The sequence below is a fragment of the Dermacentor albipictus genome, chromosome 6 (assembly GCF_038994185.2).
Source record: "Dermacentor albipictus isolate Rhodes 1998 colony chromosome 6, USDA_Dalb.pri_finalv2, whole genome shotgun sequence".
In the NCBI taxonomy this organism is placed as follows: Eukaryota; Metazoa; Arthropoda; class Arachnida; order Ixodida; family Ixodidae; genus Dermacentor; species Dermacentor albipictus.
In genome coordinates this window covers 7,081,238-7,102,270 of record NC_091826.1, presented here as the reverse complement: position 1 = coordinate 7,102,270, position 21,033 = coordinate 7,081,238, and the positions used below count along the sequence as shown (strand labels likewise).

General features: G+C 46.8%; 1 protein-coding gene across 1 annotated transcript in view; it reads left to right on the top strand.

Moving 5' to 3' along the window:
* LOC135901407 (choline transporter-like protein 1) overlaps positions 1-21,033 on the top strand; it is a 96,439-nt gene that overhangs the window by 13,918 nt on the left and 61,488 nt on the right. The window contains exons 2-3 of the mRNA XM_070539841.1: positions 5,884-5,949; positions 6,865-6,936. Of these exons, the coding sequence (XP_070395942.1) occupies positions 5,905-5,949; positions 6,865-6,936 (117 nt within the window). The 5' untranslated portion in view covers positions 5,884-5,904. The remainder of the gene's footprint in view (positions 1-5,883; positions 5,950-6,864; positions 6,937-21,033) is intronic.

Sequence of the window (21,033 nt, the reverse complement as noted above, 5' to 3'; positions counted from 1 at the left end):
CGGGAAGAAACCTGGAATTGTTTTGATAGAACTGTCCATCTTCTAGAATTTCATTTTCGCCACTGCTGTGCGCACAGACTATTAAAAAAAAATAAAAGCCTGGCATTGGCATAGACGTCATTTGGACGTGTATACGCTTAGACGTCGATAATGCATGCACTAAGGTGGTGGTCCACAAAAGAAATACGCGGAAAAGCGGCTGTACTTTGAGTCTGAGTTCATCTATTTTACCACATACGTGGATTCCGCATAAGTGGTTGGGACGAGGAAAAAAAGAAAGCTGCATTAGAAACAGCGTGACTAGCCGTACATGGCAGCATGACAGTAAAAGAAACGTCAGAAACGCTGACATTACAACGTCAGCGATTAAATTAGAATACACGTGAAATACACAGAAATCTATTTTACAAAAAAGAGAATTTGAATGAGAACACGTTTAAGATAGCGTGCTTAAAACAGAAGTGTCAGAGAGTGTGCGAAACTTTTCGGTAGGAAATTTCGAAATTATTCAACGCCTCGGGCAACTTGTTGGGCCACAGTTTTGTGCGTGCACCGAGTGCGGGCGCGAGTCGGGGATTCGCGGCGCTGCACCGCGATATTTCACGCTTCTAAAGGAAAGCAATGTATTATATTAGCAATAGCAATATAATTGCAATAGCAATTTATATTACGTTATATTTAACGAACAGTTCTGAAGTGTGTGCATAATATGGTAGGTTTGCAACAGAATGTAGAGCCTTTTTTTTTTTGTAGGACAAGAAGATTATTTATGGATTGCCTTGTTCCCTTACCCCAAATTGAGCTACAATACCGCAGATGAGATGAGAAGAGCGCCTCAAATATTGGAAGCTTTTGAAGAACTGGCAATACACGCTGATATTTTCTGAGTACGCGCAAGACCTTGCATGCAAAGTGTTTTGTAAAAATTCTGTATGGTGGTTACATTTCATATATTCACGAAAAATAACACCTAGAAATTTCTGTTTAGAAAAAAATTCAATTTTATCATTACTTAACGTGAGGTTATAAGAATGAGTGGGCTCAAGCAGGGATTTAGAGCGAAAAATAACATCTTCAGTTTTGGAACAGTTAATTTGTAAACCATTTCTAAGTGTCGAGGTACATATTTTGTCTAATTTTATGTTCGCTAGATTCGCGAGATGATGTATACTTGTTCCGGAAAAGAAAATACTTGTATCATTAGCATACATTATGTATTGGGCCTAAGGGTCGACATTTACAATATAATTAATAAATATAATAAACAATATAGCGGTCCAATATGCTGCCCTGGGGAACTCCGTATTTAACAAGTCGCATAGAAGACAGAGTTCTGCTTACCGATACACATTGATGTCTGCGTAGTCTTGAATTAGACTGAGGGCAGCACTACGAACTCCATAACACTGCAGCTTTCACATTATAAATGCCTTTCGCAAGCACAGATCGACTCAGCTTGCACTTCTTCAGCTGAAAGAATACATTTTACAAAATTTTGAGGACCGCCAGCTTACTTTAGGGGTATTTATTGACTTTAGTAAGGCATTCGACTCCATCAGTCATGAACTATTATTAAATAAACTTACCTACTATGGTATCCGCGCTGTCGCCTTAAAATTATTTCAGTCATACTTGCAGCACAGATGCCAATATGTGTTCCTTAACAACAAATCGTCCAAAATTTCTTGTGTTACGGCAGGTGTTCTCCAGGGCAGTAGCCTTGGGCCTCTTCTGTTTAATGTTTACGTCAATGATCTCGTTAATATTGATCCCGATGCCAGATTCCTAATCTATGGCGACGACACTACTGTCCTGTTTTCGTCCAATGATGCTCCGGAGCTAGTGTCAGTGGCCAACTCTTGTTTGGAAAAAATATATTTATGGTCTCTAGAAAATGGTCCCAAGATTAACGCTGAAAAAACAAAGGCATTTTTATTTGAACCGAAGAACAAGAATATCTGTCTCTGTAGGGTTGGTGTTAGGGTCTTCTAAAATAGAACTCGTCCCCTCTGTGAAAACACTCGGGGTCTTTTTTGATGAAAATATGAGCTGGAGCGATCATATTGATTTTCTTGCAGTCAAACTATCCCAAATTACTGGACGCGTTTTCTCTATCCGCTACATGCCTCGGAAGAATAAAATGTTAATTTATAATGCTTTGTTTGCGAGCCACCTTCATTATTGCTGCCTTAATTGGGGCACCACATCTGTTACAAATATTAACCGTTTGCTTGTAATACAAAAGAAAATTGTTCGCGTGATTAATGATATGCTCTTTGACTCCCCATCTGCGCCCCTATTTAAAGAACTTCGGGTAATTAAAGCCAGTGACATATTTAACTGCCGCCTTGCTCTTGGATACCGAAAAGAAACCAAACAGAACTTAAGCGTTGTTTCATCTCTGGCTAGATTAAAACACAACATCCCATGTTATAACACCTCGGAATACTAGCATGTGCCGCATGTGCGTTCAACCTATGGTAACCAAATGATTTGTTACACTCTCCCCACTCTGCTGAATAATCTCAGCGTCTCCGAAACAGAGTGCGTTCGGCGACGAACGCGCCCTGCAATTTGGTCGCGCGCGAGAGCACGCTGCATAATAATTGACTCCCTTAAATGCGAATAAGAAAGGGTGTAAATCGGCCAACGCTTTAAATGATATGCACCCCTTGCGTGGGCGTTGAAGGTCTGAGCACCGGCGTAGGTGTAGTACAGCAGCACTTGGGAGGATTCTGTTGTTTGATTCCGCGTAGGGCGAAACATCCGCCTCATAGCACGACTATTGGGGGCGAGCACCACCACTGGAAAAGCTGGCGCCACCATCGGCGTGACGTGGCATGAGGGATCGCGTGGACACAGCGGCCGCGTCGGCTGCTTCGGAAGCGCCGCAGCGAGCTGGAAACGAAAGTTTTAAGTACCACCTGCGTTGCGGTTCTGATTCATTGGTGAGGCTTTTCCGCCTTGAGTGTCTGCTTGACAACATTTGAAAGCACTATCATAGGTAGTGGCTGCCTTTGGAGGCGTGCAGCATGGTAGGCTACTGATCGGTGCCGCAGTGCCGGACGTATTAGCAACGGGGTCCGGTTTCAGCATTAATCACACGTAGCCGCAGGACAAGAAGCTGCGTGCAGCTTCGCTCGCGAAAATTACAACCAGCAGACAGCCATCGGCTACAACTCGGGTATGCAGCATGCACAGACGCGAGGAATATTTCTGCTACGGCGCCGGGACTGCGATGTTCAGTGAGTAGCAGAAAACGCGCACTGAGACGCTCGCTCGCACCCACTGCCCGGCTAATGTCATGACGCTTTGGTCTATGAACTTGCTGATGCTAGATACTGGCAAGTTCACTGGAATGGAAAGGGAGCGGTAAGAAGCACATTAAAAAATGGCATGGCATATGGTCATGTTTGTGTTATGAATTAATGCGCTGGATTACGAAAACGAAGCAGCGGGAAATCACACGCTGAGAAGACCGATAAACATACAGTGCGACGCAACTTGACAAATCAATTGAAACGTCCAAGGATTTAGAAGGGAAGAAAAAAAGATTGAGTCGTCGCGACGGCACATCACAGTCGCTGTAGGCGTCGAAGTCTCTGTAACGAAATTACTTTTGAACAGTTCTGATAGCATCCACGCAACGATAGTTGCTTGTGTACTGTCAAACGCTCATATTTTGCGGCCTAAAGCTCCGGCACGGTGCGAAAACGCGCACGCAGCGAAAGCGAAACATTTTGCGCGGATGTGCATGAAGACGCGCAGTCGGTTACTGCGAACCCGTGCGATCGTTGCATTGAGGCTCATTTTGGTTATACAGACAGCCCACTGTAAGAACATATTTCACACAGTTTGCTCTCAGCGTTTGCCGATCTTTCACGCAAGAAGCCTGTTTGGGAGACTCCATCCCGGCGACCGCGCGCAGTGGCGTTCATTGTACGTATTCGGTAAAGAGATGGTGTCTGTAAACGATTCTATGCTTTCAGTTTGCTCAAGGTTATTATGTCGACAGTAAAATCTTCCCTCGTTTCGAGAATACTTAATGAAATATCCAGGAGGGCTGCCGGGTGGTGTTTTTATTGAGCGCCGTAAGCCAAACCTTTGGAGGAGCGCGCCGCGTGATCCCTCATACTACGCAAGGGAGGCGCTTCCGACAGATGGCGACTCCGCAAGTCCTCGCCGCCAATACTCCGTCTCACAAGCTGCTTGCACCAGTGCCGAAGGTACGAGGCGTACACAGGCAATTCCTTGCGCAGTGGTATAGTTCCGGGCGTAACTGGCCGATTATTATTGGCTATACACTGGTGAGCTTTATCTTTGCTCGCTACATGATACGGTACAGCGACACGTGACATGTGTTAGGACCTTTGCGCATGCATGTCGTATACAGGGAATTACTGTGGCAGTTACCGCCGGTAACCGTAATAGCCACCCTAACCCTGGCAACATTGCAGCGCCCATACAGCGCCGACTACCTGCCTCGATCCGAATTCGCGCTTGTCACTGGCTCGCCGCTCTGTCTGCGAAAAACATGCGGCAAAATCCGTCATCGCTATAAGTCTCAAGCTCAGATAAAATCATTAAGTATGTTTTGCCGTATAATTATTGAGATCAAGCTGCTAGGACTACAGACACGGCATTGAGCCGTAAAATTGGTTTGATATCTAATCAGCAGATGACGCCACAGCATTAGCATTGGTGATGTGTTGACGATGCGGAACGTTATAAAAGTATAATTGTTCACTCCATCATTAATTTACTAGCCTGCTCTAGCATGGTACATATGATGACGGTAGCGAGCAAACGCCAAGATGCCGAGCAGGCTCTGTGGCGCGGGTGAACATTTGTAAGGGCTTTCGCCCGTGCTATACTTGTAAGGAGGCTCAGAGGTAACTGCAGGGATGGTGTACAGGTAACGCGAAGCCCTGCCGTCGCTTGCACGCAAACTCAACTTATATGGTTGTGGCGTCAAAACGTTTTTCTTTCGTCAATCCACCAACCATGGAGCATGCAAGAGGATTACAAACAGACGTTCAGCAGACGACGCGGCGCAGATGAGCACATCTCGAGGGTCATTCGGCCTTCAATTGGCTAAGAAATCGCGTAGTTTCCTCAGTGCTGCAACCAACTTGTGAGATGGAGTACAGAAGAGCTTCGCGTTCTTTTGTCGTGGTCTTTCTCATTTTACGCGTAGGCGTAGATGGCTTGTCTGTGAAATATCGGCGAGACTATAAAGCCGCGAGGGAAGCGAGCGTCGCAGGAGGAAGGCGCCTGGAGGTGCCGAAGGGAATCGCCGCGTTCGCGCCCTTTCCGTTTGTGCTTTGACGCCGTGGTGGTCGCTGCGCATGCTCGCGGCGTCCACACGCTTGCGCGTAACTCGCTTTTACGAAGTAAAACGTCAGTGTAACTTTTAACCCATGAGTTAACGATTTAAAATGCATTACAGTACAACTGAATGCTTACGCCTAAACTCGGTTCCCGAGGACATTCCTGAGAGATTACGAAACGACACTCGCACAAAGTGAAAGCCAGAATCAGTCTGGGTCCTGCAGGTCTATGTACAGCCGCATATTGCCGGCCGGTATATATGTATAACATGTTGCCGGCCGATAAACGGTGGATGAGGGGCATGTGTGTATATATAGCGGGTGGGTCGATCGCATCTCTATACTATTGGTTCTTACGTAGCTGTACCAGCTTTTTTGGACATGCCACATGCCTTCGTTTACGATTAGACTTGTTTATATCAGTGATTGCTGAAGCGTCATCTGCCAATACAGTTCAGTGTTTCGGTGCCCCTTTCTAAACTTGTTTCGTGCCTTCTCTCAGCACGTAACCATTTCCCTCACATAACCGCGGCATCTCTTCGCGTGCTCGCAGGCCAGCTCCTTCAGCCGGCTGATGGGCTGCTGCTGCGACCGCAACAACCAGGTTCACTCGGCGGGCGTAAGTTTCGCGCGTGCACGCAATCTGACAAAACAATATGGCGGCTCTTCGCGCATATATGCAAGACCGAACTGTGCTCGCCGGCATCTTCTAAATATAGAACCACAGTGTACAAACTGTGCCTTGCGGATTGAGACACTGTGCCTGAGGACAGTGGTGTGAGCCTCGAAATTCGGATCGCTATGGTGCAAGCCGTAAGCGTGTATGCTCGACCCACCAAGCTGATGGCGTACGTCCGTTATCAGGTTGAATGACTAACGCCGTCGGGGTCCGGTTTGAGTGTATGAAATTAAGCGTCTTCCTTATGGCTCACAAGCCTGGTCCTCTGGTGCTCCTTCGGTATGCTTAACAGAGTTACGCGAGTTCTAGCGCAAACGCGACACGCTAGATGACAGAACACCAAGACACACACTGTCATCTGTTCTCTGTCGTCTTGCGCGCCCCGTTCGCGCTACATCTCACCATGCAGCTCACGTAGTGTAGTGCCAACTGTGTACACCCATCAGTCTGCTTTTTATTTTTATTGTAGAGAGCGGTAACCCAAAGGTATAGCTGCCCAGTGGCACCCCTACCCCACCCCATTTTTCGACCCCGGTCAAGTGCATGTACCCCCGCCCTATACGAGAAAAGGTTCTGGCTACGCCACTGTAGCTAGCTACTTTCCGAGGTCTCACACCTTTTGTGCATTCAGTTCCTTCCTGTAGCTGCACTTGTATCCTATATATTGTCTGCGAACCCAATATGCTATAACATATGCGTAGAGCATATTTATTAACAGATTTCAAAGATAGGCTGATGATGATTATGACGATGCATAGAGCACCGTACACGTGCGTATTGGGGTAACGCAAAGTTAGCCTGTCCCCCATTTAGTGGCGTATGTGCCACTGAATAAGGCATCATCGTTCTCTGCAGGGCTTGGAGAGGCAGCGTTCGTGCACGGACGTTGGTTGGCTGCTCGTCTTCGCCGCTTTCAGCGCCGGCCTGGTGCGTGTACACTGTCAACTTTCTTTTTTTTTCTAAAGCGTGAAATGCTTTTAGCTCCTGTTGTCGGCGACCTTCAAGTGACCTTGCGCCAAACGCCAGAGCCGCTATCCGGGCACTCAAATGAGCACAGTGGGATTAGCATTATGAAACATAGTTCCAGCGCACATTTGGACACGGACGAGGAGAGAAAGACAACACGAACGCCTTTGACCTTTGCCTAGACCAAGGAAATATTTTTGAGTGGTCCTGCGCACTAGCAGTCCCCTACCCCCTCCCCCTGTGTACATAAAGCCCTGTTTTCCATGAATAAAATTCAGTTGAACCGGCGTTCGTGTTGTCTTTCTCTCCTCGTCCGTGTCCAAATGTGCGCTAGAACTATGTTTCATAATGCTAATCATAACCAACTAGCCCAGCTGTCCATACTTAGCGAGCACAGTGGGGCAAGTTGCCAGAACAAAACGAGGTCATCCGGGCAACCAATGAAAACTAAAGAAAATGCGGTCTCTGGCCCCCAACCCTTTGTACAGTATCACATTAACGCTAGTTACTGACCAAGCAAGTTACAAAAAATATTGCTTACGAGTTCTTCCTAATGCTTGTTCACTATATCACTCAAGCTGTAACTCCTACAGTGCGCTGAAGTTTCATTTGTCATTTCTAATAGCGACGTTCAAAAGGCAGATACAGGGCAGCATACGTTGTCATCTTTTGGCGCTGAGACAGGGTTGCCTGTGCTCTTTTGAACGCCAGCGGTCCGGGAGTTTCGCGGCGCGGGTTTCGCGTCGCCTCCTTCAGGCGCTTCTCTTCTATAGCTGGGCAGTGCCCTGTTTCCCTGGCGTCTTTCGCTGCCTGTCGTGCCGCCTCTGCAGCCGGTTTTCTTCTTCTAGCTGGGCAGCGTCTGTATGGACCAGTGTTCACAGTATGGAGTGGTGCGGTGTGGTAGGGTGGGGTGTGCCGTTGCGAACACGCACGGCGCACATTTTAAGATTGTGGCTAGTATCATAGTTAACCAATCTGCTTTGCCGGTTGTCACTTCATGCTTACATCTACTCTCGATTACGGGAGAGCGAGCAATTTTTTTTCGCTTCTCAGAGCGAATCTCAGAGCGGTAGAAAAGTTTTTGTAGGTCGTCTGCGTCGTTCATTGATGTGTCGCTGTCCACCATCGCATTATTTCACAAGGCGAGAGACTGTCCCCAGTGCAGAAAAGACATGTTGCTGGGCTACAGTTAGTGGTTACTCAATGAATAAATGTAGCGTAAGGGCACAACCACGAAGAGGCATAGGACACAGTCACAAGCGCTACTAACAATATAATTCGAGAGCCCCCCCTCAAATGAGCTACACCTTATGTACTTATACTCTTTCCAAAGCGCAGAGGCATCATGAATTTCCCGCATCAGGGCGTCGGTAAAATTTAAAAAAAAGTTATGGGGTTTTACGTGCCAAAACTAAGATCTGATTACGAGGCACGCTGTAGTGGAGGACCTCGCATTAATTTTGACCACCTGTGGTTCTTTAACATGCGCGTAAACATAAGTACACGGGTGTATTTTGCATTTCGTCCCCATCGAAATGCGACCACCGCGGCCGGGATTCGATCCCGCGACCTCGTGCTTAGCATCGCAACACCAAATCCACTAAGCATCAACCACGGCGGGTCCAGGCAGCCGTGACGTCATGGATTTCGACTCCGTCTGTACAGGCATAGTTCTTCATCGTTAAAGATGGACTACGTTGTCTTCTAAATGAGCCATCGATCGAACCTAAAGAGGGTTTCAAGAACTGCCCAACAACGGCCGAGTTACGAGGAAATGTGTAGGGAAAACAGGGGGACGGCGGGAGATGGAAATTCAAGACGATGAGCCTCGAAAAAGACAAGTACGCTTATCGAAACGTTGGCTGACCTTGTTCTCGCATTGCTCATCGAGCGAATGTGTAAATATACGTACACAGACGCCACACAGGGAGGAAGAGGAGTGGACTAGCAATTGTCTCCTAATATGGAAGAGAGAGCGCTAGAGAAGACAAAAGAAGAAAGAGAGAGAGAGAGAAAAGCACGTCACGTCGCAGATGACGAACACTACGGACCATAGTCCAGCCCGGTGGTTTAGCAGAGTTCTAGCACAGATTTGTGAGCCTCGTATCGAGTTGTAGCATGACCTCTCGGAAATAACAAATCACTGAGTGCAGCTCCAGAAAGGTCGAGGGGCTGGAACTTGCTCAGGCAGCACAGCAGAGCGACAACGGTCGAACGTTGGGCATTCTAAGAGCAAGTGCAATCAAGTATAGGGGAAAATGCAGGCGCCTAAACCCTAACGCCGGCACATCGTCACGAATTTTAAAATATGAGAAAATAATTTGCTAACTATGAACAGACTGATGCTCCGATGCTGGGGTTTAGGCGCGAATCAATCAAACAATCAAGCACTCAATCAATCATTTACCGTGACCAAGAATAACCTTAAGGTCTGAGTGCTGGTGCACGCATACATTAAAAACAAACAAACAAGAAACTGCACAGGGATATAAGTAAGGAACTGAATAAAAACAAGTTTCAAAAGAAGAGAGTACATACAAATAAGCGCAAGGTAAATACGAAATAAAAAGGAGAATGGCTTTTGAACTTTTGTGAAACTGACACAACAACGCAATGCTTAGGAAAGAACGATGAGAACGAGTTATGTAAACTATCGAGATCACGAAAGTGAGCGCTATAAAGACTGTATTCTGTGGACGGTTGAGTTTTGGCGATGAGAGGCAGGGATATAGAAAGGTCTACATGGATGGATGGATGGAATAACTTTACTGAAAGGTCCTGCGAGCTACGGGGCGCAAGGCCCCATAGAGCGGACTGCTCCCACGTTGGGACCGGGAGTTTTAACTCCCTGGCCGCATAGTGGACTCGCCGGACGGCCCAGAGCTGCTCCGCCAGGTCCGTGCTGCGTTGTGCTTCTTGTAGCCTGGCGAAGCCTTGATTAGGTCTATATGTTATCTGATGATCTTGCGCGGAATACGCGATACAACTGAGCCGTTTTGGGCAGGAGAGGAGTTTGAAAAGAAACAACAGGTCAGCGTGATTACGTCGGCAGCGAAATAGGGGTAACGAAACAGCGCTAGAACAATGTACGTGCCAGCAAAGCGGCGAGGGTGTCTGCTTGGAAACCTTTCCTTGGGGGGGGGGGGATATAATAATAATAAAATGTTTATTACAGTGCGCCCAGGAACAGCTGGGTACTATAATAAGTAGAGCGACAGCAAGGACGTACGGAAGATTAGGAGGATAAAGTGCGCTTGTCCCGACGTAAGGACAGCGCCATGTCTCTGTGTCTCTGAGGACGGTGCGCGGCCTTGGCTCGTCTCCACAGCAACGACAATTCTCAGCCCTAGCCCTCCATCAAGGCCGCTCACAGGTCGATATAGCCGAAGATTTCTGTGTGAAGATTGCGGGCAGTGTGGTCACCGCAATAGCGAAATTTTGGGTGAGGTTCCTGCGACACGCTTCCCAGAATTAAATGTGTCCTTCTCATTTGAGGAATTGGACGCTGCTCTGGCCATATGCAGGCGCTCATCGTTGCCAGGACCAGACGGCATCACCTACGCTGCTTTATGCCACCTAGGTGAAGATGGCCTAAGCAGTCTTCTGGAATGTTACAACCAGTCATGGAATGATGGCGTCGTTCCTGAGCGGTGGAAGTCCAGCCGCTTGATACCACTCCTGAGGCCTGGAAAGTCCCCACTTGACCTAGCATCCTACCGACCCATTGCGCTGTCCAGCTGTGTTGGGAAGGTCATGGAAAGAATGATTCTCAATCGCCTAGAGTGGTAACTTGAGCGCCACAACGTATACCCCGAGGCCATGGCTGTTTTTAGAAGAGGCCGTTCCTCTATTGACAACGTCATCGACCTCGTCACGTCTGTACAACAAGAAAAACACCACAAGCGTATATCGGTTGCACTATTCCTCGACGTGAAAAGCGCCTATGATAATGTAACGCATGAAGTCATCCTTGATGCCCTGGAAAATAATGGAATTGGTGGACGCATGTTTCGGTGGATTAGGAGCTATCTATTCGAAAGATCCTCCTTTTTGCACAGTGCAGATGGCCGAACCGCTGACCCATTACACTTGCCGTGGCGTCCCTAGGGCGGGGTTCTTAGCCCCACTTTGTTCAACCTTGCAATCCTTGGATTTGCCGACGTTCTACCACATACAGTAAACCTTTCCATATATGCTGACGACATATGCATACGGGCCTCGGTATAGTTACACGTCTCCAGGTGCGTGCACGGCTCCAAAAAGCCGTGACCCTAACATCATCGTACCTGCGTGCTCAAGGCCTCAGCATTTCGACCGAGAAGTGCACCTTAGTCACTTTTACCCACAAGGCCATGACATGGTACCCCCATTTCTATTGACCACCAACCAATTTCCTACGCAAAAACTCACCGATTCCTAGGCGTTATTATAGACAGAGACCTTTCATGGAGCCCCCACATCTCATACTTGAAGAAGAAGCTTACTTCTATCTCCCATATACTAAGGTTTCTTGCCGGTAAAACGTGGGGCACATCCGTGGCATCTATGCTTCAACTATACAGGACGCTCTTCCTAGAATACTTTCGATACAGCACACCAGTGCTGTCCAATGCTAACAAAGCTAACATCCATGTCCCACAGAGCATTCAATGCCAAGCCCTTCGAACATGTCTGGGGCTACCTCGAAATGCTTCAACCGTGGCAACACTTGCCACCGCGAGAGACCACCCAATAATGACCTATATAGCTATCGACGCACTCCGGGCGCATGTTCACCATATATCCAGAGTCCCTGACCACCATCTCGCTCGCTCAATTGCCTCAGAAAAGACCCAAGGCAGCGTTTTCCAGGTCAATTGCGGCTAACCGGCACTCTTTGTCTTTGAGGCACTCACCCGCATCAAGAACGCCATCCCCTATGTGGTGCTTGAAAAAGCCTCCTGTGTACCTCGCTCTTCCAGGAATAGTGAAGAAAGCTAGCCTGACCACCGCGGCTCTCAAGCAGATCACATTGGAACTTTTGCATTGTTCACACGCTAACCGAATCCATGTTTACACGGGTGGTTCTGTCTCGGAAAATTCTTCGGGCGCCGTTGTTCTACCATCTCAGTCGGTCGTCATCAAGACTTCACACGTTACATCTACAGGTTCCGAACTGGCCGCTCTTCACGTTGCTGTCGAATACATTGAAAAAGAACCGCCCAACAAATGGGCAATATTTTGTGACTCGAAAGCAGCCCTCCAGAGCTTGCGAAGTTTACGACGTGGCAATTATGAACAGCTGGTGTCACAAATCAACGAAACCTGCCATTGAGCTTCTGAACGAGGACATGATATCATATTTCAGTTGCTGTCGGGACATTGTGGCATCGTTGGTAATCACCTCGCCGATGACGCTGCCCGACGTGCCCAGGCTGGCTCACCGACACTCCTTATACCTTTATCGAGAGTCGACGCTGCAAGAGAGCTTCGCAGTCTCACTCGTACCATCACGTTAAGTTACTGGCATACACCACAGGACTCTAAGTGTCGTTTATGCAGCTTCGACCCATCACTGAAACCTAAATTACCAGCGAACCTTCCACGACGTGACCCAACACTGCTGTGTCGGCTGTGGGTAGGAGTAGCATTCACCAACTCCTACAGCTATCGTATTGGAATGACGGATTCACCAATGTGCGCAAAGTGCAAGTGTGAAGAGACCATCAGTCACCTTCTGTGCCACTGTTCTCGCTTCGATAATCAACGTGAGACTCTCCAGTGTGCCTTGAATAGACTGGATGACAGGCCATTTACGGAAACGAAGATCTTGGGAGCCTGGTCTCAGAGTTCATTATCCCAGAAAGCAGTTCGCGCGCTTTTTCACTACCTAAAGGCAACAGACTTGAGTGCCCGACTATAGACATCCTACACCTAAGTTCTCTCTCTCTCTCTTTCACTCCCCCATTCCCCTCCCCACGTGTAGGGTAGCAAACTGGACTCAGTCTGGTTAACCTCCCTGCCTTTCCTTCTTCCCTCCTCTCTCTCTCCTCCCAATACGTTTGCATTTCATTCGTTTAATGTGGGCGCCCCGCAGGCCACAGAAGTCTAGCCTTAAATGAATATGCAGATGCACTCGCAGTAGCATATCACGATGGTCCTGTAATCCTAATTTTACCTACGTCTGCCTTCATCACTGCGGCGTGATTCAGAAAATATTCTACTACAAATAACTTCGCCAAGTCATCGTTGACAACATCCGATTTCCCGCATCTGAATTTTTCTTGTAACAACGAATGGCGTTCCACTAGAAAAATAGAAGTAACGATTACGAGATTATGATGCCGAGTCTCCACACTGAACTTTCACCTCCAGAGGTCAGGCCTGGATATATCACCTTTGTGCCCTTTATGCAATGAGAGTGAATGTCTGCAACGCTTGTTATTGACCTTTCGTCGGTTCATTATTGAAAAGAAAAGATTTTTAGAAGATCCCTTCCAAAACCTTGGCTTGAATTTGACTTCCGGTAATTATGTGTTGTGGGGCTACCATATCGGCTTTTAGCTACAGGAACGTTTGTCAAGTCCTCTACAACTCCCTGCGCGAGACAAAAAGAATGGCATGCTAAAATCGTTCTTTTACTTCATGTGATCACATGACTTTAGCGAACTACTTAGACATCTGATCATTGTTGTCTGAAAAAGTAGGCATTCTAATTGACATTTAAAAAAACACTTATCTCATTTCACTTTGTTTTCCTAAAAAAATTGATAACAAGAGTTTTCTCACCGCCGGATTCATGGCCAATCCCCAAGAGTGGGTTGCGCCATCTCACTGAGGAGCGTGTCTGTGGGTCCGTACCCGACCCACTCACCAAGTGGTCACGCTGTGTTCACGAGCATTTCTGCGGGCGCGGGCACCTCTCCCAAGCTGGTCGCCAGCCCCGAAGTGTCGTGCAGAGCGGGGGGCGATAGGCGGCAGCGAGCTCCGACCCCGCGAACCCCCGCACTCGAGGCGTGCACTTTACCACTGGGCCACGACTCCGTCCTTGCTGTCGCCCTAGCCCAACAATATCAATTTGTTTTGGACGCGCTCAATTGTATGTGCACGTTCCGCCCCAAACTAGAGAGGCCTGCTCCAGCAGTGGAAGGCACACGGTAGAATAACATTTCAGAAAGGCAGCAGGGAAGCGGAAGTCGTACGATATACGACAAACAATACCAAGAGCGCGAATTGCACACTGTTTCACATATTTAGCGTGTGAAGAGAAGCGTAGCATTTTGTCCAAGTACACACAAAGGCCCTGGGCAGTGTAGCATCCCGAAGGGTGTATAGAAATTGCACACGCTGTATTTTCCGGGTATATAACTTAGTACCATAGTTACGGAAGCATTTAAGAGTACCTTATTGTCTATTAACCAACCTGAAATTGAAAAAAAGAAATGTCCATTTGGAGGTCAATGCAGTCGTGAACATTGTTGACTGCAGTCTTAAATAGCTTTAAGTCGTCAGCATAAAGAAGCAATTCATGAGGAAATACCATTTATGAACGTTAGGAAGAAGGCCAAGAACAGATCCTTATATCATGCCAACGGAGCATGATATATTTATTTTATTTATTTCTTCATACTGTCAACCCTCTGCTGAGTGTCCTTACAGAGATGGTTTAAATACAGGCAGACCATATATACAGGTGCATCAAGCGGCAGCGGAATCACAAAAATACATGGTTAAAAATTCCGAATTCACAAACATCACTGGCATTTGCCACAAAGCTTGGTATCGCGTTCCGGAGATCAATCATGGCAGGGAAAAAAGAAAAGTGGAACACATCATTGTGAGCAAAGTATGGGCGTAAAACATATTGATGATTAACACGATTGCTTCGTTTTCCTGGAAGCTGTACGTACTCATCTTTGTTGATTTTTAAATGTCCATGTAGTAATCTAAAAAAACACTTTCAGACGATTTTTTTTGCCTTCGTACGTCTAGTGTTTCCAGTTCACAAGACTGCAACATATGTGTGACAGAATCTAAACGGCGGTACTTTGAGCATATGAAGCGTGCGGCACGACGTTGAACTTTTTTCTAACCTTGTAGCCATTTCTTTCTGATGAGGGCTCCAGATGACTGAGGCATATTCAAGTAAAGGTCTAACAAAAGTTTTATAAGCTATCAGCTTTACATCTCGCGAAGCTTGACCTAGTTTTTGCCTTAAGAAACCTAGTCTCTGATTCGCCTTCGGGCACACATTTTCTATGTGCGTATGCCATGTCAGATTATGCGTGACTGTAACACCTAAATATTTAAACTGGTTAGCACGAACTAATTACCATCGATGTAATAGTTAAAAGGCAGAACGTTTACTTTCCTAGTCATATGTGTGTATTTTGGTTTAATGTAGTTTATATTCATACCCCATAATTTACACTATCGGCTGAAATTTTCTAAACAACGACTAATTCTGAGTTGATCCTGAACATTGGTTACGGTAGAGTAAATTAGGGAATCATCTGCAAAAAGCTTCATTTTTACTGGTTCTTCAACAACAGAGGAGATATCGTTTATATATATAAGAAATAACAGTGGGCCCAAGACTGACCCCTGAGGAACACCTGAAAGCACTTGGAGTGGACTCGACAGGCTGCCATCTAAACTTACGGTCTGTTTACGATCACTTAAATATTATTTTATCCATAGCACTAATCTTTCATCGATACCTATTTCTCTAAGTTTAAATATCAGCTTATTATGCGGAACTTTATCAAAGGCTTTCGCAAAATCTATACAAATGACGTCAATCTGGTGCTTCTCATCTAAGGCAGCAGCGAGATCATGAACTACTTCAATTAATTGCGTAATGGTAGATAGTCCAGTATGGAAGCCATGCTGGGATGAGTAAAGTAAACTATTCACTTCTAGAAACTGTAAAATATGTTCTGCGATGATGTGTTCTAGAAGTTTACGACTCGAGGACTCGCCAACCGAGCACCCGGACGGCTCACGCTAGGATCAGGGAGGGATCGCATGGTCAGTTACCAGGAAATAACTCAGCACTACAGGTTAGCCAGGACAGTGTACCCGCCAGCACACAAATCGCTTAACAAGCGACAAGAAGTAGCTTGGAGACGACTTCAGACGAACACCTACCCCAACCCCGTAGCCTATCACTACTACTACCCGGACCAATACCCTAATACATGTAAGCATTGTCAGCAAAAAGCGGATCTATTCCATATTATGTGGTCGTGCCCAGCCGAAAATCATACAAATCACGAAATAAGTAATACTGAGCAGTGGGAGGCCGTGTTGCTCAGCTCCGACCCTGACCTGCAGGCCAAGGTCATCGAGAGAGCTGAAGAAGCCGCCCGGGCCCAGGGGCTCGTGGCTGCCTAACAACAAGGTCATCCGTCAATACCTTGTTTTCAAATAAAGTCTTTACTCACTCACTCACTGATACATGTGAGTGAAATGGGACGGTAATTATTTACAAGTGTGCGATCACCGCCTTTCGACACTGGTATAACTACGGCCCTGCGCCAGTCTGTGGGTAGAGAATGCGTATGTAATGATATCTCGAAAGTTAGCGTTAAGTAGTAGGAAATCCATTCTGCATAGCGCTTCAGAAATTCAGGACAAATTCTGTCAGGTCCACTAGATTTTTTTCGATCTAAATTCAACAGCAATTTGAACACCCCTTCTTGTTTGATTTCCAGATTTTCCATTGGGTAACGCGTAATATAGGGTAAATGCTCGTCTGTATTCATGTTTTTATGATTAGTAAACACAGATTGAAAGAAGTAACTAAGATGTTCGTCAATGTGTGCAGACTTTGTTAACTTTATGTTGTCTTTTACGATTTCTTCAATTTTATCTTTCCTACTGCTGAGATATCTCCAGAATTCTTGTGCAGAACTTTTTATGAACCCTGTCAGTGTTTGTTCAAAGAATTGGAGTACGCCTCAACTCTGCGCGAAGTCTCCATATTTCGTCCGAACCCTTTTTTCTTTTTACGCAGTCGCTTTAGTTTTCTTTTCATGTCACTGATGCCGCGGTTAATCCAAGGTCGGCGTTGTTTAGACTTCTTTTTTCGAGTTGGCACAAATCGGTCCACACAATGGTTTACTATATCCTTAAATTCATTCCAAAGCTCATCTATAGTTTTTTTCCTTTGCATGGTGCTCAAATAGGCCAAACGAGAATTCCAAAAAATCTAATATTGAATTGTCATCATCACGTTTGTAGTCCTTTATCGTAATTACAGGGAAGCATTTCATAGGGGACATACTGCCAGTAGCCACATTCACTACAATCATTCTGTGATCGGAAATACCGTCTTCAATTGTCAACAAATTATGTTCTATATTATTGGATAGGAACACTAGGCCCAATAATGACCGCGACCTAGAAGTTATTCTTGTGTCCTCTTGAACGATTTGATCTAGATTAAAAGAAAACATATCTAGTAGTTTATCAGCACTGGATGCTTCAGCACCGCTGCAGAGTAGGTCCTGCCAGTTAATGTGCGGTAAATTGAAGTCTCCTGCCATAATTAACCGTGTGTTCCTATGTACATTGTTGCACAAGAATGTGTTCAATCGGTTTAGCAAGTCCAGCGAAGTCGAAGGTGGCCGATATATTGCACCGACTAGATAAACGACACTTTGAAAGGAAATTCTGCACCAAACTGTTTCAGGGATGTCACTATCAATTAGTGCCGCGTGGACAGAATTCTTTATTATGATACACACCCCTCCTCCACATGAATCGCGGTCTTTCCTAAACATATTGTATCCAGGGGGAATAATTACGTCATCTTGTATACCACAGTGCAGCCAAGTTTCCGTTATCAAAACCATATAAGGTCTCTGTGAAAGCAGCAGAAATTCTAGGTCAGTTGTTTTGTTAACTATGCTGCGTACATTTAAAACAAGAAAACGTAGACGTAGGTGACGAGCCGGTCGTCCCATCGAACTTGTTGAATCGTCTGGGTCAGGCGGGCAGCCTCCCACTTCAAACTTTTTTTTCTTTTCTTTACCGAATGTACTTTCTTTATGTACATATGGTATGCGCTTATCGTGGGTGACGTCCCAAGTGTACATTTTGTCTTTTATTTTAAGTTTATCGTAGATAAGCTTGACTTTCGTGCCTTTTGACCGATCCGGTGCTGCACTCTCCCAAAGCTTTCTTCTTATTTCCGCTGTTTCTTTAGCATAGTCTTGGCTCACCCGAACATTACTGCCCTTCAATTTAAAACAGTTCTTTAGAACACTGTCATTTTCCCTGGAATCAAGGAACTTCATAATAATTGGTCTTGGTCTATCCGGTGTCGCTTTTCCAATACGGTGAATTCTCTCTACTCTCCTGACGGGGACCTCCAAAGTATTGTCAAAAATACCGTCCAGGACTTGTTCTCTCAGTTTGGTTTCTGTTTCATCAGCACTTTCGTTGATTCCAAATACTAGGAGGTTGTTTCGCCTACTTCTGTTTTCGCACTCAATTAACTTCAATGCTTGATGTTGGACAACCGATTCCAATTTATCAATTCTGTTGCTCATTTCCTCAAACATTGTCAAAATTCGTTGTAGCTTATCAGTTTTAGCATTAACAGCAGCAATTTCCTCTCTTATGCGGTTCGTCTTGCGGTCGCTTCCTTCCAGTCTATCGATAATGACCTGCAACATTTCATTAGCCTTGGGGCCCGGGTTCTGTTCTATGTCACCTGACACAAGCAATAACATGAGCATCGACCCGCAATCAGAGAAAATAGCAAAACACTTTTGAGGGCACGGCAGGACCAACAGAAACCTATCATCGCTACGATAAGCGGGCAAATTGCCCAGCTGACTGACCTGCACAAGCAGTAATGGCGCTTTAGGCATGTTGTCCGCCGGTAAGCTGCCGTGCCCTCTGAAGAAATCGATGCCGGGCTTGGCCTTTTTTAGGTTATCCAGCGATGACGTCACTCCTGTAGGGTGGGCGTTGACAAGTAGACGGTCCGCAGTGTTATTGCTACGTTGCGGCACATCGAAGAATCCTGGTTGAGTCCTTTTGTTTGGTGTAGACACCACGGCGAAAAACCACGGCAAAATCTGCACAAGCAGTAATGGCGCTTTAGGCATGTTGTCCGCCGGTAAGCTGCCGTGTCCTTAGGTAATTAGATCCTGTTGCCATCGGGTGTCCGAAGAGTTGGCGTATCCTTTCCTCGTGGAGAAGTAAGGAAACGTAGGGCTGGGCCCTATATCCAAAACGTTTTACACACACGTTTATATTACATTTTTACAATAGTTTTTCAAAAAGTGCAGAAAAATAAGTTCATGAAGAAGTTCTAGCAGCCGCTCTCTCCAAGCGTCCGTCTCTCTTTTTGTCCCCTGATAAGATTTCGACCGGGTGAGTTGGGTGTTCACCGCAAAAATCGGGAAACGACGACGAAAGCGGGCATCGCGATGACAAAAAAAAGTAGAAAAGAATGTATTCACTTCATTGGTGCCTTTGTCAGACGGGAAGAGGACTTGGCACCTGGAGGTGCCGCGTCCCAGAGCTTAGATGCACTCATCAATCCAACATCATTCGGTACACTGACTCCGGCACTCCCCCTCTACCCGGGTTGACTAGGCGGGGCGGGGGGGAGGGATGCTTTGGTTCGGGCCAACGGTACTTCCCGGACCAAGGGGTTGCTGTGGAGCAGCACGAACTGAGCTACTGTACTCAACACCCAAACAGCCGTGTCGGTCTTAGAGGACACGAGCCTGACAGACCCTCGTATTCCCTTAACACAAGAGAGGCCAAGGCATACAACCATGGAGACCACCAAAGCCATCCGCAGAGCAGCGCGACCACACGGGGGTGCGCCACGACCGGTTCCAGCTCTGGTTTCCACTGAGCCAAACAAAATGTCGTGGATCGACGGGCACATACGGCTAAGTCGAGTATGCATCATAACTTAATGGAGAGCTTTCCACTTGACTCGTCAAAAATCACGGCAGGGTGAGCCCACACTTCGAGAAACTTCTTGTCGCCTGACTGATGCGGCTCCCAGGTGAGATGGAACGAAGCCTCCTACCGTGCTTTCGCAAGCACTTCGTGAGGGCCCGGTGTCCGCCCACCCCCCTCCCCCTAAAACAGCTTCACAGCGTGCCAACCAAACTTTGGTACGTGGTTGCGACTATCCGAGTCTTGAGCCCCTTAAATAACCTCTCACGGTCTTGTGGTCGCCGATGTCTTCTTGGAAAACTGGGTGAACTTGTGGAAGTGTCATTGCCTTTGTCAGGTTGTGAAGTCGATGAGCTCTTCCCCTTCGTGTCTCCTCCTTCGGGTACTCCCCTTTGTGTCTGTTCAGGGCGTAGAGGGGTGACGCTTTTTCGGAGAAGAGGGCAATTATCGCGACATGGGAACGCCCATTTGAATCTTTCCCGTGCTTAAAAGGTCGAAGTCCAGGCTGATTTTAACAGCCTTTGCTGGGACGAACCAAATCATCTCGACACCGGAACGCACGCTTCAATCTTTTCCACACTTGAGAGGTCGATCATAACACCCCTGTGTTCTCATTGCTCAGTCGCCTTCCCCCAATCCGGTATCAGGAGACGGATGACATCAGGTCCGACCAATCCGGAGGTGTGTTGCCCTTTCCCTCCGAAGACAGCTTTATGTAAAACGCACGCACATCACATGGCACGAGCATGGAGGCAGGGGGATAGCACACTGACCCCCTCTCCGGTTCATGATCAAAAATAACGTACAGCGCGGAAGACAAGGACCGCGAAGACGACATACACAGCTGTGTATGTCGTCTTCGCAGTCCTTGTCTTTCGCGTTGTACGTTATTTTTGATCATGAATTACTAACTAGCTCAAGCAACCACCCTAGTTCCCCTCTCCAGCATGGACGCGCCAGCTTGGGCGGATGACAGGTGAAGGACTGTCGCCTCGCTAATTGCCCAAGCCCCTGCCGGCGGTGTCCAACTAACGGCCATTAACCTTCGCAATTGGAGATAGCTTTGACGAGGCCGTCGGCCTGTTCCCCATTATCGCGTTATCCGTGACCGACGGTTGTCGCGGGGTAAACGGCCTATCACAACAA